Source organism: Aulonocara stuartgranti (assembly GCF_965226115.1).
Source record: "Aulonocara stuartgranti genome assembly, chromosome: 4".
NCBI lineage: Eukaryota > Metazoa > Chordata > Actinopteri > Cichliformes > Cichlidae > Aulonocara > Aulonocara stuartgranti.
Window position 1 is genome coordinate 17,126,285 of NC_138942.1, and position 20,105 is coordinate 17,146,389.

At 39.6% G+C, this 20,105-nt stretch overlaps 1 protein-coding gene across 1 annotated transcript in view; it reads right to left on the reverse strand.

The window, feature by feature from the left end:
- fam20ca (FAM20C golgi associated secretory pathway kinase a) overlaps window positions 1–20,105 on the reverse strand; it is a 44,619-nt gene that overhangs the window by 20,194 nt on the left and 4,320 nt on the right. Inside the window, exon 3 of the mRNA XM_082529597.1 lies at window positions 18,684–18,762. Within this exon, the coding sequence (XP_082385723.1) occupies window positions 18,684–18,762 (79 nt within the window). The remainder of the gene's footprint in view (window positions 1–18,683; window positions 18,763–20,105) is intronic.

A 20,105-nucleotide genomic window follows, 5' to 3' on the forward strand; every position in this document is an offset into this window, starting at 1 on the left:
TAACCGGTTGATTTGTAGTAAATTTGTGAGTATTGGAAGCAATGTGAAGTCAGTTTGGTTGATATTCTTCAGCTGGTCTTGCACTCTAATCCCAATTGGGATATAGCATCACATCAAAAACTGAACTGCAAATGGGCAGATGTTGACACTGTTTCCACATATAAGTCAGGCACAACAACAAATACCAATCAGGTTATTACTATGAACAAGTTAATGGCATGTCTGTTTTTTGTGATACAATCATATTTGCTTGACAGCGAATCTGGCTGCTAAATGGTTGGAAAAAGATAGCCACACATTGTTTTCTCCACATACTAGTATTACCAGAGCCTATTTTTCTTAAATACAAGCAACATTTCTTAGCCATTTATGCTTATTTATGTAAGTGTTTTAATATATAATATGTGAAACTGTCAAAAAACTGCACCTTGCTTGCTTCTTTTTCTATCAAGTACAGTATTTTATTTCTTTTTTTTTCTTCAAATCAATAAAAGGACAATATGAAACAAGTCTTGAACACAAAGTTTTTTCCCCAAAAGTCAACAAGGACACCAATAACGATGTTCAAAAAGGTTGCTGTAGTAGTCTTTGTTTTGTTAGTCTATAGTAGATTTTCTGTGTTGATGGTGTTTGAGAGACCAGCCTGCTGCTCTTTGCCACAAAGATGGCCTTTCTCAAAGTTTAACCAATCAGTAATCTTACATGCCTTTAACATTTTCAAGGGTTTATTTCCCTCTAGGGCTGCTTTCTCTAGAGTATCGCAACATTGGGCTGGTTAGAGGGCACGTATGCCTTGATGAACCTGAGCGCTATACTGGTGGGAGCCTAGTGCTCCTGGTAGGGTCACCCATGTTGGACAGGTCCGGGGGGAGAGGCCACAGATAACAACCGTGTGTGGTTAAAAAACACCTTGGTAACAGAAACGGGATCAGAAAAAAACTTGTTGCTGTACTAAGGTCCAGTGGGTACGATAGGGGTACCAAAACTACTTCTGAAGTTTGTAGTGTTGAAAAAGGTCCTGAAAAAATTCATACCAAGACAGAGGTTTGGATTATTGTGAAACAGCCAAATAGTGTCTGGTGTGGAAAATGGCCTATAGAGGATAACAAGGCTTTCCTCATGTTCTTAGTCTCTGAGTCTCAGTGTCTACTCTGCTCCACATTACTTTTAGAGCTATTTTTGAATTGGGCATGAGTTATTTTTTTTAACTGCCAACCTTAATTGACTGGCACGACACATTCAGCCTTGTTCCCCTGAGCTTACTGCTTCATAGTGCTTCAAGTGTGTAAAGAGCTGAAATCACTGAAGAACCGACGCAAAGCTGCCGAATTAAATCTGAGCATTTTGGGATCTCTTCCCTACTATCATCTTAACGGGCTCCCCTGAGTTGTAAGCAGACTTGGAACATATATGGGAAAAAAAAGTAAATCTTATTAGTATCACTTTGTTATTTTGGTTTTCATAAATCCGTTTTAAGGGAACGCTTCTCTGTGTCAAAATGAAACGGTTATACTTGTTAATGGATAAGTATATTCACTGGTGCTTTTCAATAAGAAACACCACCAAATAGCAGCTTCGTGATATCAGTGGAATAAATGTTTGATGACTCAAATGCTTCAGTTGCATTTCATTTGCTCAGAATAATTTACGTACAGTTTTTTTTTTCATATTAACACAGCTCAACATCAAGAAGATTTTGTTTTTGTTTTTTCAGTGACAGATATCGGAGATAAAAGAATATTTTTGTCACTCTCATAAAGCAATAATTGGCACCGTTTTCTTTCGTTATATCACTTTACATGATGAATATTAAACACCAGTTAGGAATTTTTGCTTAACAGATTTTTACAGCTTTTCAGAGATTTCTTAGAATCTAGTCAAAGACATGTATTTGAACACATGCCATTTTCCCTTTGTATCTTTGGTAGTATCTGAAGGATTCCTTCTTTTCTTCTACGCTTGAAAAAACTGATTGAAATATGTATGAATGTGTTTCTCTGCTTACATGTCAGAAGTGCTTCATGAGTATTAGTTAGATGTAGCAAAACAGCTCATTAGTGCCCCTTCTAAAACCTTAAAGTTGAACTTATAACCAAATATACCAGTTTCTACAGGAACATGAATCATATCAGACTTACAAAAAGACTATTGAAGTCATACTTTAACCCCCACAGAAGTTTTTGCACATTAACAGATTTATCCCAAAAAATTAACCAGAGTAAATTCAAATATATCATTCATGGAAATTTGACCTTTTCAAAACTGTTAATATTTTTACTTTTCATTGTGGAGATAGTGAATTTCGAACTTTTGCTTTGAAAAAAAAAAGAAAAAAAGGGCAGGTGGCATCATCAGATTTACGTAAAATTTGCATGTTGTGTTGTAGGCATGATGCACGGCATCATGACCTATAATTAGGAGGTGAACACAGTGAGAGATATGTGGTGTCTTTTTAAAACATAAATCTATGAAATACTATGGCCTGTTTGTTCTCCTGTTTGAGATGAGAACAAGAGATGTCACAGTGCTAGAAATTGAGTAGTCATTACGATTACCAGCAAAATTACAGTACAAAACAAAAATAGTACAAAAATGTTAATGTTATATTTTGTTGACAGGAAACAGATCTAAACCTTAGAGTGGTTACTGAGTAGCCGACTAATGTTACTTCAAGGTATAATGATATTTGCATTACATCAGTATTAATATTTATATGAAAGTACTTCCGCCCTTGCTCTGAAAAGCATGAAAGCATTGTTTGCATATTGCCTTTTTTAATCCTGCCTCAAACACAAAGTACTTTCCTGCCTGACTTTCTGTTGTTATCAATGAGTCTTGGATGAGCTGTTGCAGTAGCAGAATTAGTCCCCATTTTCCACAAGTAGCTTTTCCTGCTCTTGTGGACATCTTTCTTTTTTTTTTTCTTCAGTATGCAAGCATAGACTAGAGATATATGTGTTTGTTTGACTACATTTTTAAACGCTGCTCCTTTGCTAGCTAGCACCAGAAATACCCAGTTAAACAATGCTATATTAGTAATATACGATGGCAGTTACCAGTTTAAAGGTGTTACACCAACCCTCTCTTACACACTGTCTGTGAATGGAAGTTATAACTAAGTCAGGAAAAAAGCAAACAGATGACAGCTGTGTTAACCAGCGCTGTTCTACAATTCTTTAAAGAATTACCACCTGTATGTTTGCTTTGTTAGAATAAATTGGAATGTAACCAAGCAGATGCGTGACCATGTTCTGTACAGGCCTGTGGACTTCAACGTGAAAGAAACCAAAGCTACTGCTGCTAGCAGTTAGCTAGCGTTTTGCAATTCTGCATAATTCTAAAAAGTTTAAATTTGTTCAGAAGCTTATTGAACAACAGAAATGAGGCTTTCTTTTCGGAAGTAAGTATAAGAAAAAAAACAGTGGCCGACAGCGCTGTAAACAACGATAGACTTGAGCGTAACAAGCAACTGAATAAGGTAGAAAACAGATTTTTAGACGGGAAACTGTTCTTGAAGTACAGAGAGAGAGAGAGAGAGAGCTGTGCATGAAGTGTGATTTTTATCAAAACAGCAAAAGTCAGAAGGAATTCATGACGATGTTTATGTGAAGCGTAGTTTGGATCTTCTTTTGCTGCTGGTTCAGTCAAATAGTTTGGAGAGAGATAAAACCTGCAGCTTTAGAATCGGCGCAAAAAGGGCGTACCTGCTGAAACATCAGAATTAGCAAGCTGTCGGCTTTCAGCCCCGACCGTGTCCGTGCCGTCGGGTGAGAAAGGCGACATCTCACTGATTCTGATCTGTCAGCGGGTCGCGCTTTGTGTTTATGTCTTTGTGCAGAATCCGTGTACCTGCTCTCATTTTCTGTTTTAGCTGTTTGGTGGTTGTTGAAATTTTGTGAGGTTTAACCTGAGATGCTGGTGTTTGGGCAAAATAAATTTATATTAAAAAAATCGATACAGGATTTTAATGAATCGATATCACGTTATCCAAGCTAGAATCGATTTTAATCAATAAATCGATAATCAAAACCCACCCCTACTTTACGCTGTGTATACTTTAGTAACATTTAAAACATGATTGAATTTACTAGAAACCTAATCAGTTTCATATAGCTCCAATTTCTTTAGCTAACATTGTTTTTTTTTTATCCATTTAAAGTAAGTGTGTGTGCTTTATATGTGTTCTGAGAGTTGATTAGTCAAATCATTTTTTTCTCTAGTTTGCATGACTGTCAAATTAGTCACCAGAAGAAGAATGGCAGCCTCTGTATATATGCTGCTGACCTATTAAAAACAAGGACTGTTGCATTTTCAGAATTTTGGTGTCAAAAAAGAAAGTTCTAGTGATAGTCAGTGGTATCTGAAAGAAAATCAAAGAGAAGCTGTAACCTAAAAGACAGATAAAGATCATTTCTTCAAACCTTTTGCTGTCAGGAATGAGCATTAAGCTTGCAATAGTACAAGCAGTGCACAACACACAACTGGTCGATGATGACTGACAGTAAACAACCCACAAATCCCACAAGAAAGGCAGTTTTATCAATACAAATATAACTTGTAACAGACAACTTGCATTGTTTACATGAGGTGTAGTTTGGACTGAAAAGGCCAAAAACTGAGGGAAACGACTTTAAAATTTAGGTGAGACACTCAATAAAGGGCAACACAGACTTTATGGCCCACAGAGGAAATTTGAGTATAAAACGTGCTTCTGATCAGTTGTCACATTCAAATTATATTCAGAATTTGCTCAACAGTTGTAATGTTTGCATCCTGTAACCATGTCCAAGTTTTGTTATGGTTGAGACACCCTTCCCCTCGTTTCTTGGAAGTTTATTTCCATAGTTGTTTTAATGGAATAACTGACTAAAAGGACCAAAAACTACCTAAATACAACTATCACCTGTGCATATGTCTTTAAAAACAATATAAAGATTATAAAGAGAAAATCTAATGGCGTAACATGACATTTACTCTGCTCTTACTGTAGATTCATATACTGGAGTAAGACTGTTTTTGTTCATGTACACTATGTATGTTGGCTGCGTATTAGCTATGTGGATTATTTACTCAAAGGACAGGTCTTTATGCTTATAGTTACATTTCGTTTTGTCCCTCTCTTCCTCTCTCTCCCACACCATCACCCACAACAATTCTCAACAATCAGCAGTGTTCCCACAGCACAGGGCCACACTTCGCTATATTTACATATCCATCTACAGTGGATTAGCTCTTTTCAATAGCACAAGTCTGAGGCAATCCTTCACGGGGTGTGCGATTTATGACAGGCTTTGCACAGAATATGAAGTATGAATTATGCAGAACATACACAAACACCAAGGGTATTCTTGGGTCAACAGTGATTAGATGTCAAAAGCATGAGCGTGGGAAGGTTTAGAACAATAAGCTTCATAATATGCCAGAGTATTTTGATATTGCATACTGACAGTCTGCTTTTCACCTTCCTCTGTATGTTTTTTACATAAATAGGCTTGCTGAATATTGAACGGCAGCTCCAAAACCACCTGTTTCAAAAACATTTTCAAGACACTGACAGCTATACCTAACTGCATGTGTATCCACCATGACATGATTTATGTAAAGACTGACTAGGAACAGTAAGAACAGTCCCTTCACACCACTGCAAATATCACGCACACCCACACTCTAAAAAGTCACAAAGAGCATTCTTACAGACCCTTCACAGTCTTTCAGCAGAAAATTCCCGCTCAAGCCTCTACCAGTTGTCTCTATCCCTCAGAGCTTCAGAAATTGTGAAGAAAGAGGAGATGAGAATAGGGAGGGACTGAAGCTTCAAAGAACTCTGTGATGTGGTAAAGTCTTGACACTCTGGTCTTACTAAGGAAAAAAAAGGTCAGCTAACAGCAAAGCCCAACATTACTTCTATAATCAAAACAAACTGGATAGCCTGGTGGGATCGATGAGGATTTTATGAGCTTTGCTTGTATGCATGTGTGCGCAAGATTTTGTTTATGCTGGCAACTAAAAAAGAAAAAAAAAATCAATGGGTATTACCAAGTCTTCATCTCACAGGGAGTGAGTAACAAGCCTCAGTATTCAGCATGACATACGAGCTGAAGCTCTGAAGTCTGAGAGTGACAGTAAGGTGCAGAAACTGCAGAGTTAGCAAAAAGAAAGAGTGAGAAAGATACAGGGAGCAGTAACAATTCACCATGTGAATTATCTCCTATTTACTTTGCCTGATGCTGCGTCTTACTGGAAAGGTCTTGATGACTGCATGTCAGCATTCATAAAAACAAATTGAGGTTATTTAAGGGGAAAGAAAATGTCTCTGACAGAATAGAAACAGACAAAATTCAAGGCAGACTCCCTGACTGCAAATTGGCTTGTGACGGAGTCAGAAAAAGTGCAGTGAAAGGAATACATTCCAAAACCATATAAATCATCCACTTAGAGGCAAGCTGGTCCATCCTCCTGAGTAGCCTGCGGTACAAACCATTAAGAACTTATTTGATTATTGCTAAGTAGTTGCTCAACAGCAAATGGCAATTAGAGAAAATTATGTTAAATCTTGGGAAGCATTAATTTTGAAGCCACACAACCCCATCACATTTGTACAACCCCCCCAACAACACACACACAAACACACATCCACGCACGCACTCGCTCATCTAGGACATGCCTGTGTGGCTTGGCCAAGAGAAGTTAATTGGATTGTCTAAGCATTTTGGATGTCCACTATCTTATCATCTGTAGGGGTGAATATCTAGAGATGTCCCATCCAAAGCAATCGCATTATCTTGACCCAAAGATAAGAATACACACTCATACTCACTCTTTGTATAAAATTATATTTGATATCACCTGCTGCAGTTGCAGATCTTCCTTCAACTGCCCCAAAATGATCTTCCTCTCTACTGGTTATCAGTCAAAGTGCAAAATTGATGACCTTAAAAGGTAATGAGTTTACTTCAACTTGGCATGACCCACAAGATATTATGGCTCTGTGGGCTAAATTTGGACACACTAGCTATGCTGGCTCATTAGCCACATGCTGGTAGTGGGAAATACACTTGGGTTTGAAATAAAATGTAATTATCCTCTAAGGTGCTCTAGCTATAACCCAAATATCCATGAATCCACAAACACATCTCCATCATCCTCTTCTTTTTCTCTTCATCCTCCGTCTTCTGATTTTATCCTGAAGGACACTGTGGCTGCCGGCCAGTCACTCCCTTTCCCATCTGTGTTTACTTAAACTGAATGTGAACACACCGCAAAGATTGTTGGATGATAACATATATACACACACTAAAGCAGCCACAAACATGCATGCACACAGCAGCAGACCGACAGAGAAACTTGGCATCGGTTTATTTTTGATAATCTCTGAAGACTTTGGTCTATAATAGCTTGAAGGATTTGGTACTATTTCTCCTAATTAGTCCAATGTGAGGTTTGTTAGTGATGGATGACCGTGAATGTGATTTGATTAAGTAGTCCCATGGTTTTTTCCCATGTTTTTTTTTGTGTTTTTTTCAGTTCCCCAATGAATGTGACTGTTAATTACTCGAGAAGCTTTGGGGGATTCACAACAACCTGTTCTGTTCAGAGCTAAAAGTTACAAGCCCCAACAGTTCATCCATCACAAACAGCTCAGTTTTTAAGGGTCCTATCAGTCATTTTCAGTGCTTTTTCCACCACAGAGTGAAACCTAACTACATAAAGCTAAAAACTTTGATACCTACGCCGAAAAAAGCAATCAAAAAAGTCTATCCGGAAAGCTATTTTGTGGGCGAGGCCCCCGATTCGAGCCAACAGTGTGCGTGCTTTGTTTTTCCCACAGCTGAACTTTTCTATTTAGACCTGTCAACAGTCTTGTTGTGCTTAGTGGTTTGTGGTCAGGTGTCGTTTCCTAAATAGAAACCATCTATCAGAGGCTAAGTGGTGGCTGAGAGATGTCATTGTGGTCATGAGTGGGTGACAGCGCAAAAGAGGAAGTGGGGAAAGGACTGGAAAAACAGTTCCAAGGGCTGCATTTTATCCTTGTGTACGAGCTAAGTGGGATGGCCCAAATCCAAAACACTTGAGGATAAAAAGAGTTAATTTATATGTGAAAGGAGTGAGGCGGAGATGTCACACTAAAACCAAGGACGCGTTTCGGGTAGACCCCTGTATATTCAGTTTCTAGTGAAAACATTGCTCAAAGGATACACAACAAAATATTTAAGTGCACCAATGAGACATCGATGGGTTTATGAGACTAATGAAAATGAGAAGAAAAGAAGTGGAGGACTTGGTCAAACATAAAAATGAAAGAATTACAGCAAGATATTCTAAAACTTTCTTTTTATTTATTACTGCTCATGCATCATATTGCAAGTTGTGTTCAAATGCAACATTTAGTGATAATGATGTGTTCTCTGAGCATTAATTGGTCTTTCTTGTCTATATAGCTTAGAAGAAGGTACAAAAGATCAGAACAGATCAAAAGTTGGTGCTGGCTTCATACACTCAGTTCAAAACTCATGGGGATTGGGCTTTACTCATTAAAGACTCCACTGACTCTTATAAAAAGCATCTGAAGAAATGTTTTATACAGAAAACCTTTTCATTTGTTGTTTTATGTTGTATTCTGGTGCTTTACATTGTTAGGATATGTTATATCTTTATTTCATAATTTTTATTGTGAAGCACGTTGTGATTTTCATCCATGAAAAATCCTATATAAATACATTTTCCTTACTAACTTAATAACACAACCACCAAGCACCAAACCCCAAAACACAGCCTTTACTAAGTTCAATAAAGAACCCTGCTTTACTGCTTTACCTCTCTCCCAGGCTGAAAAAGTACTTTTGCACAGAATGCAGAGAATAAATTGCAAAATGTATGGCCAAACAGACAGCAAAGTCAATCAACTCCTCCATAATCAGGGTTTTTTTCTTTTTTTTACATTTTTGTTATTTAAGAACTACTCAATACTATTCCATGAAGGATAATAGGGAAACCCAGCAGAAGGTGCCTAAAGGAGGAATCCTAATCACTTTATCCCTGGATTCTTCCTCAACTACATCCATTATAAGCGGAATGTCCACATAATTCCACAGAATTCATAGTGATTACTACATCCTCCGGGTGGACTCAGTTTCCTTTAGCGCCATTTTAAGGCAAAATATGACCTTCATCAGCCACTGCTGTATTTTTTGTTTTGTACTGGTTACATAGTGTCTTTATTCAAGCTCCATGCCATACTTGCCAATTATCAGCAGCTTATGTCAGCATCTTATGATGTCAATATGAACTTGTTAGGATGCTGACATGGCTCAAAGCACCACTAGCTGATGGGTCCACTTGGAGGTCAGCTGTCATGTGAAATTGTAAGTCTGCCCCCGTTTGTGGATACATCCAGTCTCTGTCTATATTTACTGATGCTCTGTTCCCCAAAAAGTTGTATAACATGAGGAGATTAAACAGATGTGAATGTTATTTTCTCAAAAGTAAAATAAAAAAAGTTTTACACATACACAAACATCAGAGTGACTGATCTCAGATATCTAAGGTTGCAGTCATTGTGTGAATAATCTTTCTAGCAGCAGCAGCAGCAGCAGCACTGCCTCAGTCTCCCTACTCCTTTAGCACAGAGACTCCTCTGTTTGCATCACCGCTGCCAGAGCTGCAAAAAGGAAGGTAAGAGGGTGAGAAGGGAGGAGGAAGCCCAGGAAACCCCTGGATCAAATTCCTGCCTCTTGGTGAAACCAGACCTGGCTGCAGCCCCTCCCACTTCCTGCTCTGACAATGGGCAAAGGCAGGGAGAACCCTCCTTCCCTCCTCTAGTATAATTGATAAACAATGATTGTGTTCTCCTCTTCTCCTGACCTCTGTCAGTAGAACAGAGGAGTCACACATGGTCTATTTGCCACCTTGGATGGCAGAGGCCCAGACAAGCACAGGCCTTACCCACTATGGATGCATTACCTCTGTGTGTGCTATTACAAAAGGCCCAAGTTACAGAGCTACAGTGCTTTCTCTCTGTCTCTCTGTTGAAGAACTGTTTCATTCATTGAGTTCGGAGAGGCATTCAGCTGGACTGTGATAGATCTATCTGGGAAAGGTCGTTATCTAATCACGGTGCTCGGTTGTAAGGGGTGGTGCGATGCATGTGGTCCCATTGTTAAAGGGCAACAGTTGAGTTAGTGACAAAGTAAGAATGAAGCAAGTGTTCTGTGTCATTCACCAACAGCTGTAACAAAAAAAAGAAAACAACAGAAGAAGAATAGTCCTCTTTCTATCTAAGCCTGAACGATTACTCCTATTAGAGCAAAACCAGAGATTAAAAATGTTAAGGCTTGGAAGATTTTATGTCACACAGCGAGTGGTTATCTTTTGTGTTAAGATAAATGCTGGGTCTTAGTCTCAGATTGTGGAGTCACCAAAGCATTTAGTTGACAATCAGCTCTTGCAAAGCTCCCTCAATCAAACACCATGCTCCTGCATACTCATTAAGATAAACAATGCAATTTTGTGTAATTTCAACAGCTATTCCTGCTCATAGCACAATAAGCACCCCAACAGGAACTCAGCACCTGGCCTGCTTTTCTTGCTTCACGAAGAAATGTTTATTTGGAATGTCTAGAAATCACCTCCTGAAGGGAAATGAATTTCCAGCGTTCAGGACAAATGCGGCAGCGACATTCCTAGCGGGAAGCTTAGGAATTCCCCCCATCTAGTATTTTGGACTATAATGATATGCTAGCACACATGATCAACATTGCCATGCACAGCAGTGGCAATGTCAGGAGCCACAACAAGAATACATAATTACAAAAATATGATATGCTTGTACGTGGTATAGCACATGCACTGGCTGAACCTAGAGGCAAGGATCCAAAAGTACTTGTAGTAGGTCTGAAATTCAAATATTTACTTTCTTTTTTTTTCTTTTTTTTTTAAATCTACACATTAAATTTAAAACCTATTTGTCAAAAATGAGGGTCTGTCTCATGAGGAAGTGTAACAGTGAGTAAATGTGTTCACAGCGTGGCTTTGGATGATGGTAATGCATTGTAGTCACTGAGTTAACTGCTGACAGCTGAGAATGTGCTGTTGCTGCAATGTGGTTAAAAAAAACAACAACACATGACCATTTAAGCAATCAAACATCAGTCATCTCCTGCAACTCGGCTGGCCTGTAATCGCATTACGATTAGGCTACTCGCAGCTCTGCCTCATTACGCTGTGAGTGCCTAAACACTTGTTAAACAGAGAGAGGGAGAGAGAAAATGTAGAGAACCTAAAAATACAGAGCAGCGAGGCTCTAAACAGAGGCGAGTGACAAGCCGAGGATTAGTACTGCCTCAGCGAATCAAACAAACAAGTCCAAAAAGGAGCGCGGATGGAAGGTGGAGACAGAGAGAGGGATGGACAGGGAGGGAGGGAGAGATGGTGATGAAAACAAGACTTCCTCAGGAGTTGACCTAGTAAAACATTCATGAGAGAAGTCTTTATGTGAAGTTTGTGTGCGTGAGCAGGGAGGACGTGAAGGGGAGGGAGTTTAAGACTCGGGAGTCTAAAATAAGACGGTCCTCTGCGTTTTAGTGTCTGTGTTGGGAGCCTACAAGAGTGTGCCTGTCAAAACAAATAAATAAATAAATAAGTTACTTGAGATTTGAGACGACATGCAGGCCCGCTTGGTGCCAGCTGCTACACTGCGGACCTCTCGAATCGAGAACAGACACCGGAGTGAGACAGAACCCAGAAGTAAGCGAGACACGAGAAGAAACGAGGGACATGAAAAGAAGTGGATTCTTTTGAGAACGTCCAGCAAACAAATGGAAGACTAAGTGACTCAGTGGTAATTATGCAGAAAAGCCGCAAGTGCTGCGGCACCCAACCACTTCCTTTATTGGTGGGACATAGTTAGATAATAAACAGAACACACAGAAATGATTGACACTTCAATCAAATCATTTCACAGTAAATGTTCTGCTAAGACCTCACTAAGCTATCTTACATTCCCAACTCAAACAGCGCTTATAGTGTGTGCTGATGACTAGGAAAATGTGATAAATTACTGAAGGCAGGTGGCTGTACAGCTGTTAAAGTACAGCACTAATTAACCAGCTCATCTCACAGCCTACAAAAGGTCAACCTATCAAAGAGCCCACACACTGATTACACAGCACACAGACACACATCGAGAAAGAGACTTTGAATTTGAACGTCTAAATATAAATAACCCACATTTTCTGCTTCAACACAGTGTGTAGCTGAGAAACTGAGAATTTCTTTAAGGGGTTTTGCTTTCATAGAAAAGAAAAATATGAATCAGAGCACATCTGAGTGCAAAAGAAAAATACTGGAAATGTATGTATGAGATAGAAATCCGTGTTTAGTATTAACTTTTATGATAGTATCAGCCCGAAGCTTGACTACACAAAGTTTTTGATACAACATCTAATGAAGAAAGGGGGGATAGGGGATAAAAGAGGTGTATAGAGAAAGGGAAAGGAGAAAAAGCCTCTGTAATATAAGCAATCCTGAGCCACATTAAAATGGCTTAAAGAACAAATTAATCTTAAAGACCTACAGAAGGAGTCAGACATGCTCAGAGCCTGAAGAAGAGTCGCTGGGTTCAGGCCCTTGCAGGCTGCCTGGCTGCGAGTACAAAGCTGCATGAAAAACAGATGTTGTGAATGCCTGACACGGTAATACTGAGCGTGTATATCTGTGTGTGTGTAGACAATGAAACATAAAAGACAGTTAGAACCCTCCAGATAACGTTTGATTGCAGATGTCGTTTGCAGAGTACAATATATTTCTCTGTGTTTGAGTTCCTCAGCTTATGACACAGAATAATGTAAAGTTTTATAGCAGGAGAAGAAATTACAAGTACATTTACTACTTCAGTGGTACTGCTACATTTAGACAACAGTCACTTAAAGGTAAAATAGGCTTAAAAAGTACATTTTATTCCAAGTACCGTTGCTTGTTGTGCAAAACCTGCAATCTTTTTCAATGTCCTATGCCACTGTTTCCTAAACGTCCATATATACACTCAATGGCCACTTTGTTAGGTACACCTTTTCAACTGATTGTTAGTACAAATGTCTAATAGGCCAATTACATGGCAGCAGCTAAATTTATTTAGCCATGCAGACATGGTTAAAATAGCCGGCTGATATTTAAAGTTAGATAAAAGATGATTTAGGTGACTTTGACATGGTTGGTTGTGCCAGGTGAGTTTGAGTCTTTCACAAACAACCATCTCTATGGTTTACAGAGAATGGTCAGGGTGGTATAGAAATATATCCAGTGAGCAGCGGTTCTCTGGTGAAAATGCCATGTTAATGTCAGAGGTCAAATACCCACTCATTATAACCAGGATATGCAGAAGCGCATCTCTAAATTAACCTTGATGGAGTTTTGCTACAGCAGCACAAGACCACACTTAGTGCCACTTCTACAGTAGATGGCTGCTTGCAGCTGGAGTGATACCTCTGATAATACCTCCAACCACTAGGTGGAGCTTTGCATTTTCCTTCCAATTTAGTGCTTGAAGTGGGAGAAAGTTGATCAGTTACTTGTGCTTTTAATTAGCGAAGAGCTAAGTGGTTTTGTGATCATGCAAATGTGCCAGAGGGCAACACTGTGATTGTTGTATTTTATTATGTTGTGTTGTGTTGTGCCTCTTTGTGGCCAATCAGCAAGAGGCAAGCTGATTTATTGCTAAATTAAATGGAACTTTGATCATACACAAATTGGGTAACATGCATCGTTAAATCTCACTACAGCAGATCCTAAGTGCTAAAATAGTTACTATTGTTTTTTCAATCTGTTTCAGAAGCTAGTTCTTGCCTAATACTTGCACAATAAACCAGAACAATGAGATTCAGTGCTTTTAATTTTTCACTTTAAAACCGAATCTGTACACTAATAGCACTCCAATGTGTCTTAAAAAAAACTAACCAATTTCACAACATTACAAAAAAAGCAATGGCGTCAACATGAATGTCAACACAACTAGGAAATGTTGTACAATAATGTTGCACAACATATAACCGTTTCTTTGGCTGGACACAATGCAATCAGCTTTTCCACATAAATCTTACATTATTTTTCATAGTGTTTCTTCTGACACACACACACACACACGGTTTGAATATCAGTTTGTTCAATATTCTATAGATGCACAAATAATTCTGAATGAATGATAAATTCTTACATTAAAAACAATCCAATCACAGACACATACACACACTTAGCAAAGAAAGAAACCTCCAGAACAAACTACATAGTGGGCGTACGTCACACTTCACTTGAAATTTATAGCCTCCTCTATTTCTGTTCCCTTATGATCTAACCACAGTAGCTCTTTTCAGTTTCTCATTGATTGCAACATCCCAGTCAGACAAATTACTTGGCATCCCAAGGTGCTGCTCTGTCCCCTGGCACCTAAGACAGTGCTGCAGGGGCAGCTGAAAACCTGATGAATCCCTCCCCGCCAAGTGCCCTTCATATGAAAGGGCTGATAAAGCCACTAAATCATGCAGCTAAAGTTTACATAACCTATCAGCAAGTGAAAAGATAGATTTGACAACTCAGCTGAAGCTTTTCATAATATGCAAGATTGAGGTCAGAATCATCATAGAAAACTTCATCACGGACGAGACGACAGGGGTGTTAATGTGAAAAGATTTGACGTTTCATCACATTTAAAGTCTCTCTTTGCGCTTCAAGGCTTTTTGACTTGTCACAGTGAAAATCATTAGGGGAGTGCTAAATGGTGAGTGGTAGGAAGTGAATGAGCTAGTTTTCTTTTGTGTGTGCAGGCAGAGTGTGGCCTTGCAGTCATCACCTTCTCTGTAATATACCCACAGCTCTGAGTGAGTGGCTACAGCTGCAGCTTGGCTCACTGCTCGCGGATTTTCCAGTACCAGCCGTCCCTGATGGCAGGAGCACGAACTCTATAACCCCCAAAGAGTCCTTCTCTTTGCAGCTTGTCTGTAAATATGCGTATGTGCGTGTGTGTGCGCTACAGCTATCTGAACATCTGTCTGTAGTAACATGCCTGATTTGTGTTTGTTCACAGAACCTTGAGCTCAGATGGCACCTCTCAATATCTGTCCATCTTATTAGAGCCAGCAGTATTCTCGAGCCCACAGTGGCTATGTTTACAAAGGAACAACCCAAGACCAAGAAAACTTGATAAGATCTCAAAAGTAGTTTTTGCCTTTTCCACCAAAATTGTTGAAAAGGCTTCAGTTAAGTCATGGTGTTGAATTGCAGAGGGTTTTTTGTGTTTATGCTCATAGTTACAGGTGTGCACTTTGAGTTCATGCTTGCAAGCATAAACAAATCTATTAACCTGCATTTGTTGAAAATACTTTACCTTTTCAGGAGCTGGACTGCACCCCCAAACCCCCCCCCCCCCCCCCCCCACCTTCATAAAACAGCTCTCAACAGGACTGAGGTTTGTACATTATCAAAGGTAATCAGTATCATTCTTGCAATTCTGAAACCATTCTGAAATGTGAGACTATCAACAACATCAAAGGGAGGGAGTCGAAACAGAGCTGTCAGATAGGATGTGAAGGAGAAATCAATTATTTCTTTGCATATCAGAGGCTTTTACCTCCTCTCTCAAACTTTCAAACCTCCATTTGACAAATCTATTTAGCATTACATAAACATTATAGCTCTGTATACACACTGTAACCGGGATCTTGACAGGGAATAGGAAGGATAGGCACCAGGGACATAAGCCAGACAGACATGGAGGTTTGGCATGGAGTATTTTCTCTCAGCCTGTAAACATGGCTCTAGCTGGAGGACCCAGTTCTTTGACAGGTTGGCATTACAAATTCGCCCCAACCCTCTGGATTACCACAACTACTCATTTGTCTTTCATTGTCAGTACTCCGTCAAGCCAGTTTCCCCTATTTCCATAACAGCCTTAGAACATTTTATCTTACAACCATCTTATATTCCTAACTTCAGTTTCTTTAATCTATTTTCTATCAATTTTCACTGGCTACAGGAAAGATGGCCACAAAGTTACACCACCAAAATTGGACTCTTTTTGACTCATACATTTCATACTTATTTGGAGACATGTCTGTTTGGAGACAAGTATGTCTTGCATATGATAAAAGACTAAGTGTTGATCTATTGGTATCGGCATTTAAAATGACTGATAAATGAAAATTTAAAAAGTAAAGATGAGTTGGTAGAAACACCATTCAACCACGTTATTAGTGCTGACGTTGCAGAGTCTTTCCACCAGGGGGTACTCTGCAACTTGCCTGGTATGCTACTGTATAAACACAACAACCAGCTGAGCATAGTCAAGCAGAGTGTAAACAAGTAAATAAATAACTACACATAACAAATGTTACAAAAATCTGTTTATGTTTTAAAGAATAAAATATCACCCGATGTGTTGGAATCACCCAATACTGATATCAGCCTTAAAACTCCGGCCTTACAGTACATATCCGTTTGGCTCTAGATATGATTTACAAGAACCCAAACCAAGGACATCTGTACATGCTTGGTAATGCAGGATATTACACACATTTGTCTCTTTAAAGGGAAAAGTAATGAAATCTTTTTGTGGGGAAAAACAAATTGTAGTTTGAAGACTAAATTAGCACCTTCTACTCCAATCTGGGATCATACTTTAAATCATCAAACATAATTATAAAGTCAGTTAGACAGATTAAAAAACCCCCAAAAAACTGACAATTTTTCTGCACAGGAAAAAGAAAATCTTGTGGAGGTGTCTGGCAAGCTGTCAGCTTGTGCAAGCTCCTGGCCTATGGCAGTGTAGAAATTTGCATTTGGCTCAAAGGAGGCCTGAAACATCAAAGTCTCTCTGATGCACCACTTGATGCTGCACAAAGGGACAGGTGAAGAAAAACAAGTCGACACAAGAAAGCACTGAACTACTGTACCCAGAATGCACTGGTTCCTAAAATAAAAGTGGGACACATCAGTGCACTGACAGAAACAACAAAATGCCACACCGTGCTTGAACAAAAGCAGAGACAAAGGTTATGTTTCTACATTACGACTCTCAGTAAGCACTGATATTTTTGTATTTTCGCTCTGTGGAATTTTGTATAACATCTGTAAACAGTTGAGACAGTTTGTGACAGTCAAAGCAAGAGGCTTGAATAAAAAAATATGACAGGCTAAATAAGGAGCCGTGGGAATCGGTAGCATGTGATTCCGAAACTGTCAAAACTGTTTCTGATGGCAACTGACTGCTTTACTTATCTACTTTAAGACATCACAGATTCTTTAGCATTTTAAAGTTTGGTGGATGGTGTAACATTTCAAATCCCTGCTGACAATATTTAAGCTTCCCCTTTCCTTTGACTTATTACTTCATTAAACTTAGATACTACCCATGCAAGCGCCCGTATTACCTAGCAGCAGCCCCTGAATGATTAGACCAGTAATATCAGATTTACCCAGCCAGACACATAGAAACCCAGGGTAATCACCAAACTTAGTTTACTTGACTATGACTAGATGATGCCTGCTGGGTGTTGGCTCCTGCTGTGTTTAAAATACATCCTCAGACCGCTGTGCTTTAAACCACATATTCTCTGACGCTAATTTTGCAAACAGTGCCACATGTTCTAAAATTCATCCACTAATTGACCTTGAAATAATTTGGCAAGCTGGGACACAATGACCAGTTGTTTGAGCACACAGAGTGCCACTACCCTAATGTAAAAAGAAGACAAATGAAGAGTTTGAACACCTGCACTCGCTGAATAAACTTTGAAAACATGTTGCAGGCTCTCTCACCATAAATCAGTCCAAGAAAACAGTTCCAAACTTTTCACAGTTCATTGTCAAGCCAGCACTGCATTCACACGTCTGCTTTCCTAATCCTTCACTGTTCCTCTTATTTATGTGACTTTGGCTTATGTGGTAAAGGGCTTGGTACAATTGAAATAAAGAACCATCCTGAACTACACCTGTACGATTTGTTGAATTATGACATTATGAACTTGTAAAGCTTTACCTCTCTCCCTTCCTCCCTCTGTCCCTCTCTCTCTCAAAATCTAATACTCTCCACTGAGGCTCTCATGTAGAAAACCATTCAGCGTTTCATAGCAATCAAACCTGGCTCGTGAGCAATTACTTCTGATCGCAGCCCAGTTGGCCTGGACGCTGTTTATCCATGTCGCCATGGGAATTCATTGGGCAAAACTCAGACAGCTGAGGGAGGGGGTGGGGGTGGGGGTATTTCTTTTTCAAATGCAATGTGCCATTGCCAGTATGTATGCCTCCCCAAAGACGCTTTCACGATGGCTCAATGCTCGTTTTAATTAACACATAAGCCTGCTGATGTTAATTAAAAAAGAAGACAGACAATTCCCCATCAGGAGAAGATCGCAAAAAAATGAGGGAGGAGGGGAGATGTGTAGGTGAACACGCAGTGAGATGCGATGACAGTGCTTGGCACTTATTCATCTGAGACTTCGTGTTGCCCTCTTTAAAACATATGCAACTGGTAAATCAAGCTGAGTGTATCAAACAGACTTTTTATAGAAAAACTTGTATAAGAGTATAATCTGCAGTTAGATGTTTAATAAGAAAGTTCCAGGAACAATTGTTACACCTAACGTATATAAAATGTAGTTTACCTGTGTTGTCATGCAGTCACTCCATGTGTTACTTACTTCATAGGCTTGAACAGTGCTTGTCCATAGTTCTGGAAAGTCATGATCAGCTTCAGCTGGGTGCCTCCAGATTTCATGGCTGGGAGGAAACAAAATGAGCTGTTAGATCAGCATCTAAACTAAACTGTCTGAGGCATAAGCATACATGCACAAACACATGGATGCACTCAAAACAAACAAACAAAACAAAACATGCACAGCTGTTTTGTTATTTGCCATTATGGAAAAATGCAATTTTGCATGAATGCATAATAGAACTATCACATCTGCTGGCCAATTTCCTAGACACTGTAAATGCAATCGTGCCAGTCAGGAGCTGGGTGTGACCGAGAGCAAAAAGTGGCCTGAAGAGCATCTGCTAAAAACTCTGGCTAGTTCTGGATTTAACAGAGGGTTGAACATGAAACGGACAGTTTATCTGAATGGAAAAGAGCGACTGTGTGTTCTCGCAGCATGCATGCAACTTTAGAAGAACATGGTGCTCTGAGAATGACAAAATATCAGTGATTGAGGAAAAGAAGCCCCTTCAATTTTAGTACATAAAGTTCACACACGCTGCCTCAACAGGAGCACATTGCTGAGAATATTTTAGGCACATAGCACATTATTATGGTTTGACTCCAGGATGCCTGAACCTGTTGTTCCATTTCAATCGACCCCTCACTATCTGTCCGTTTGTCCAATAAAGTGACCTAAATGTAGACTTCCATCCATGCGTGTTTAGCTACAAGCTACATAATATAAGAAACATGAGTCTCACCAGATGTTTGTCTGTAAGCCTTCATGAATTGAACACATTGTCAGCAAGTTTCTTGTGCACACTGGATTCACTGTAGCGACTTCCTTTTTCATTCAGACAAATTAACCTCCTGTACTCAGGGAGATGAGCCAGGGCATATGTCACTGACTATCAGTCATGTCCATGGTGTCTCCCAGAGGGTGATGGAGGCTCACTGTGAGATTCCCGCTTTCCTTCGACTCAAACAAAGAGACCGCCAGGCCTGCCCAACTGCTTTGTGTTTCTGTCACAATGGACAAGCTTTCGGGTATTTGCCCATTTATTACAGCGCATTAACTTGATCATATTACACAACACAGCACTTCTGCCTAACCCCAATATCCACATAAGCCCCCTGTAGTGGACCCACTTACTGACTGGATTGCTGGCTGAGTAGCTGACTGCACTCTACCCCCTGCACCGAGCTGTCTTTTGTCTTCATTGACTCTCTTGTTGTTTCTCTCAGAGCTCTCACGGTGTGTTCCTCTGCTTTCCCCCCTCTCTTTTTAGTTGGATATGTCATCCTTGTATTCACATTCTCTCTGTTATGCTCTGTCTGTCTGAATTCATCATACTCAGTGCTGGCAAGCCTCTCCATTTACCGTGACTCATTTTCAAAAGCTTTTGGATTTTTACATACACTG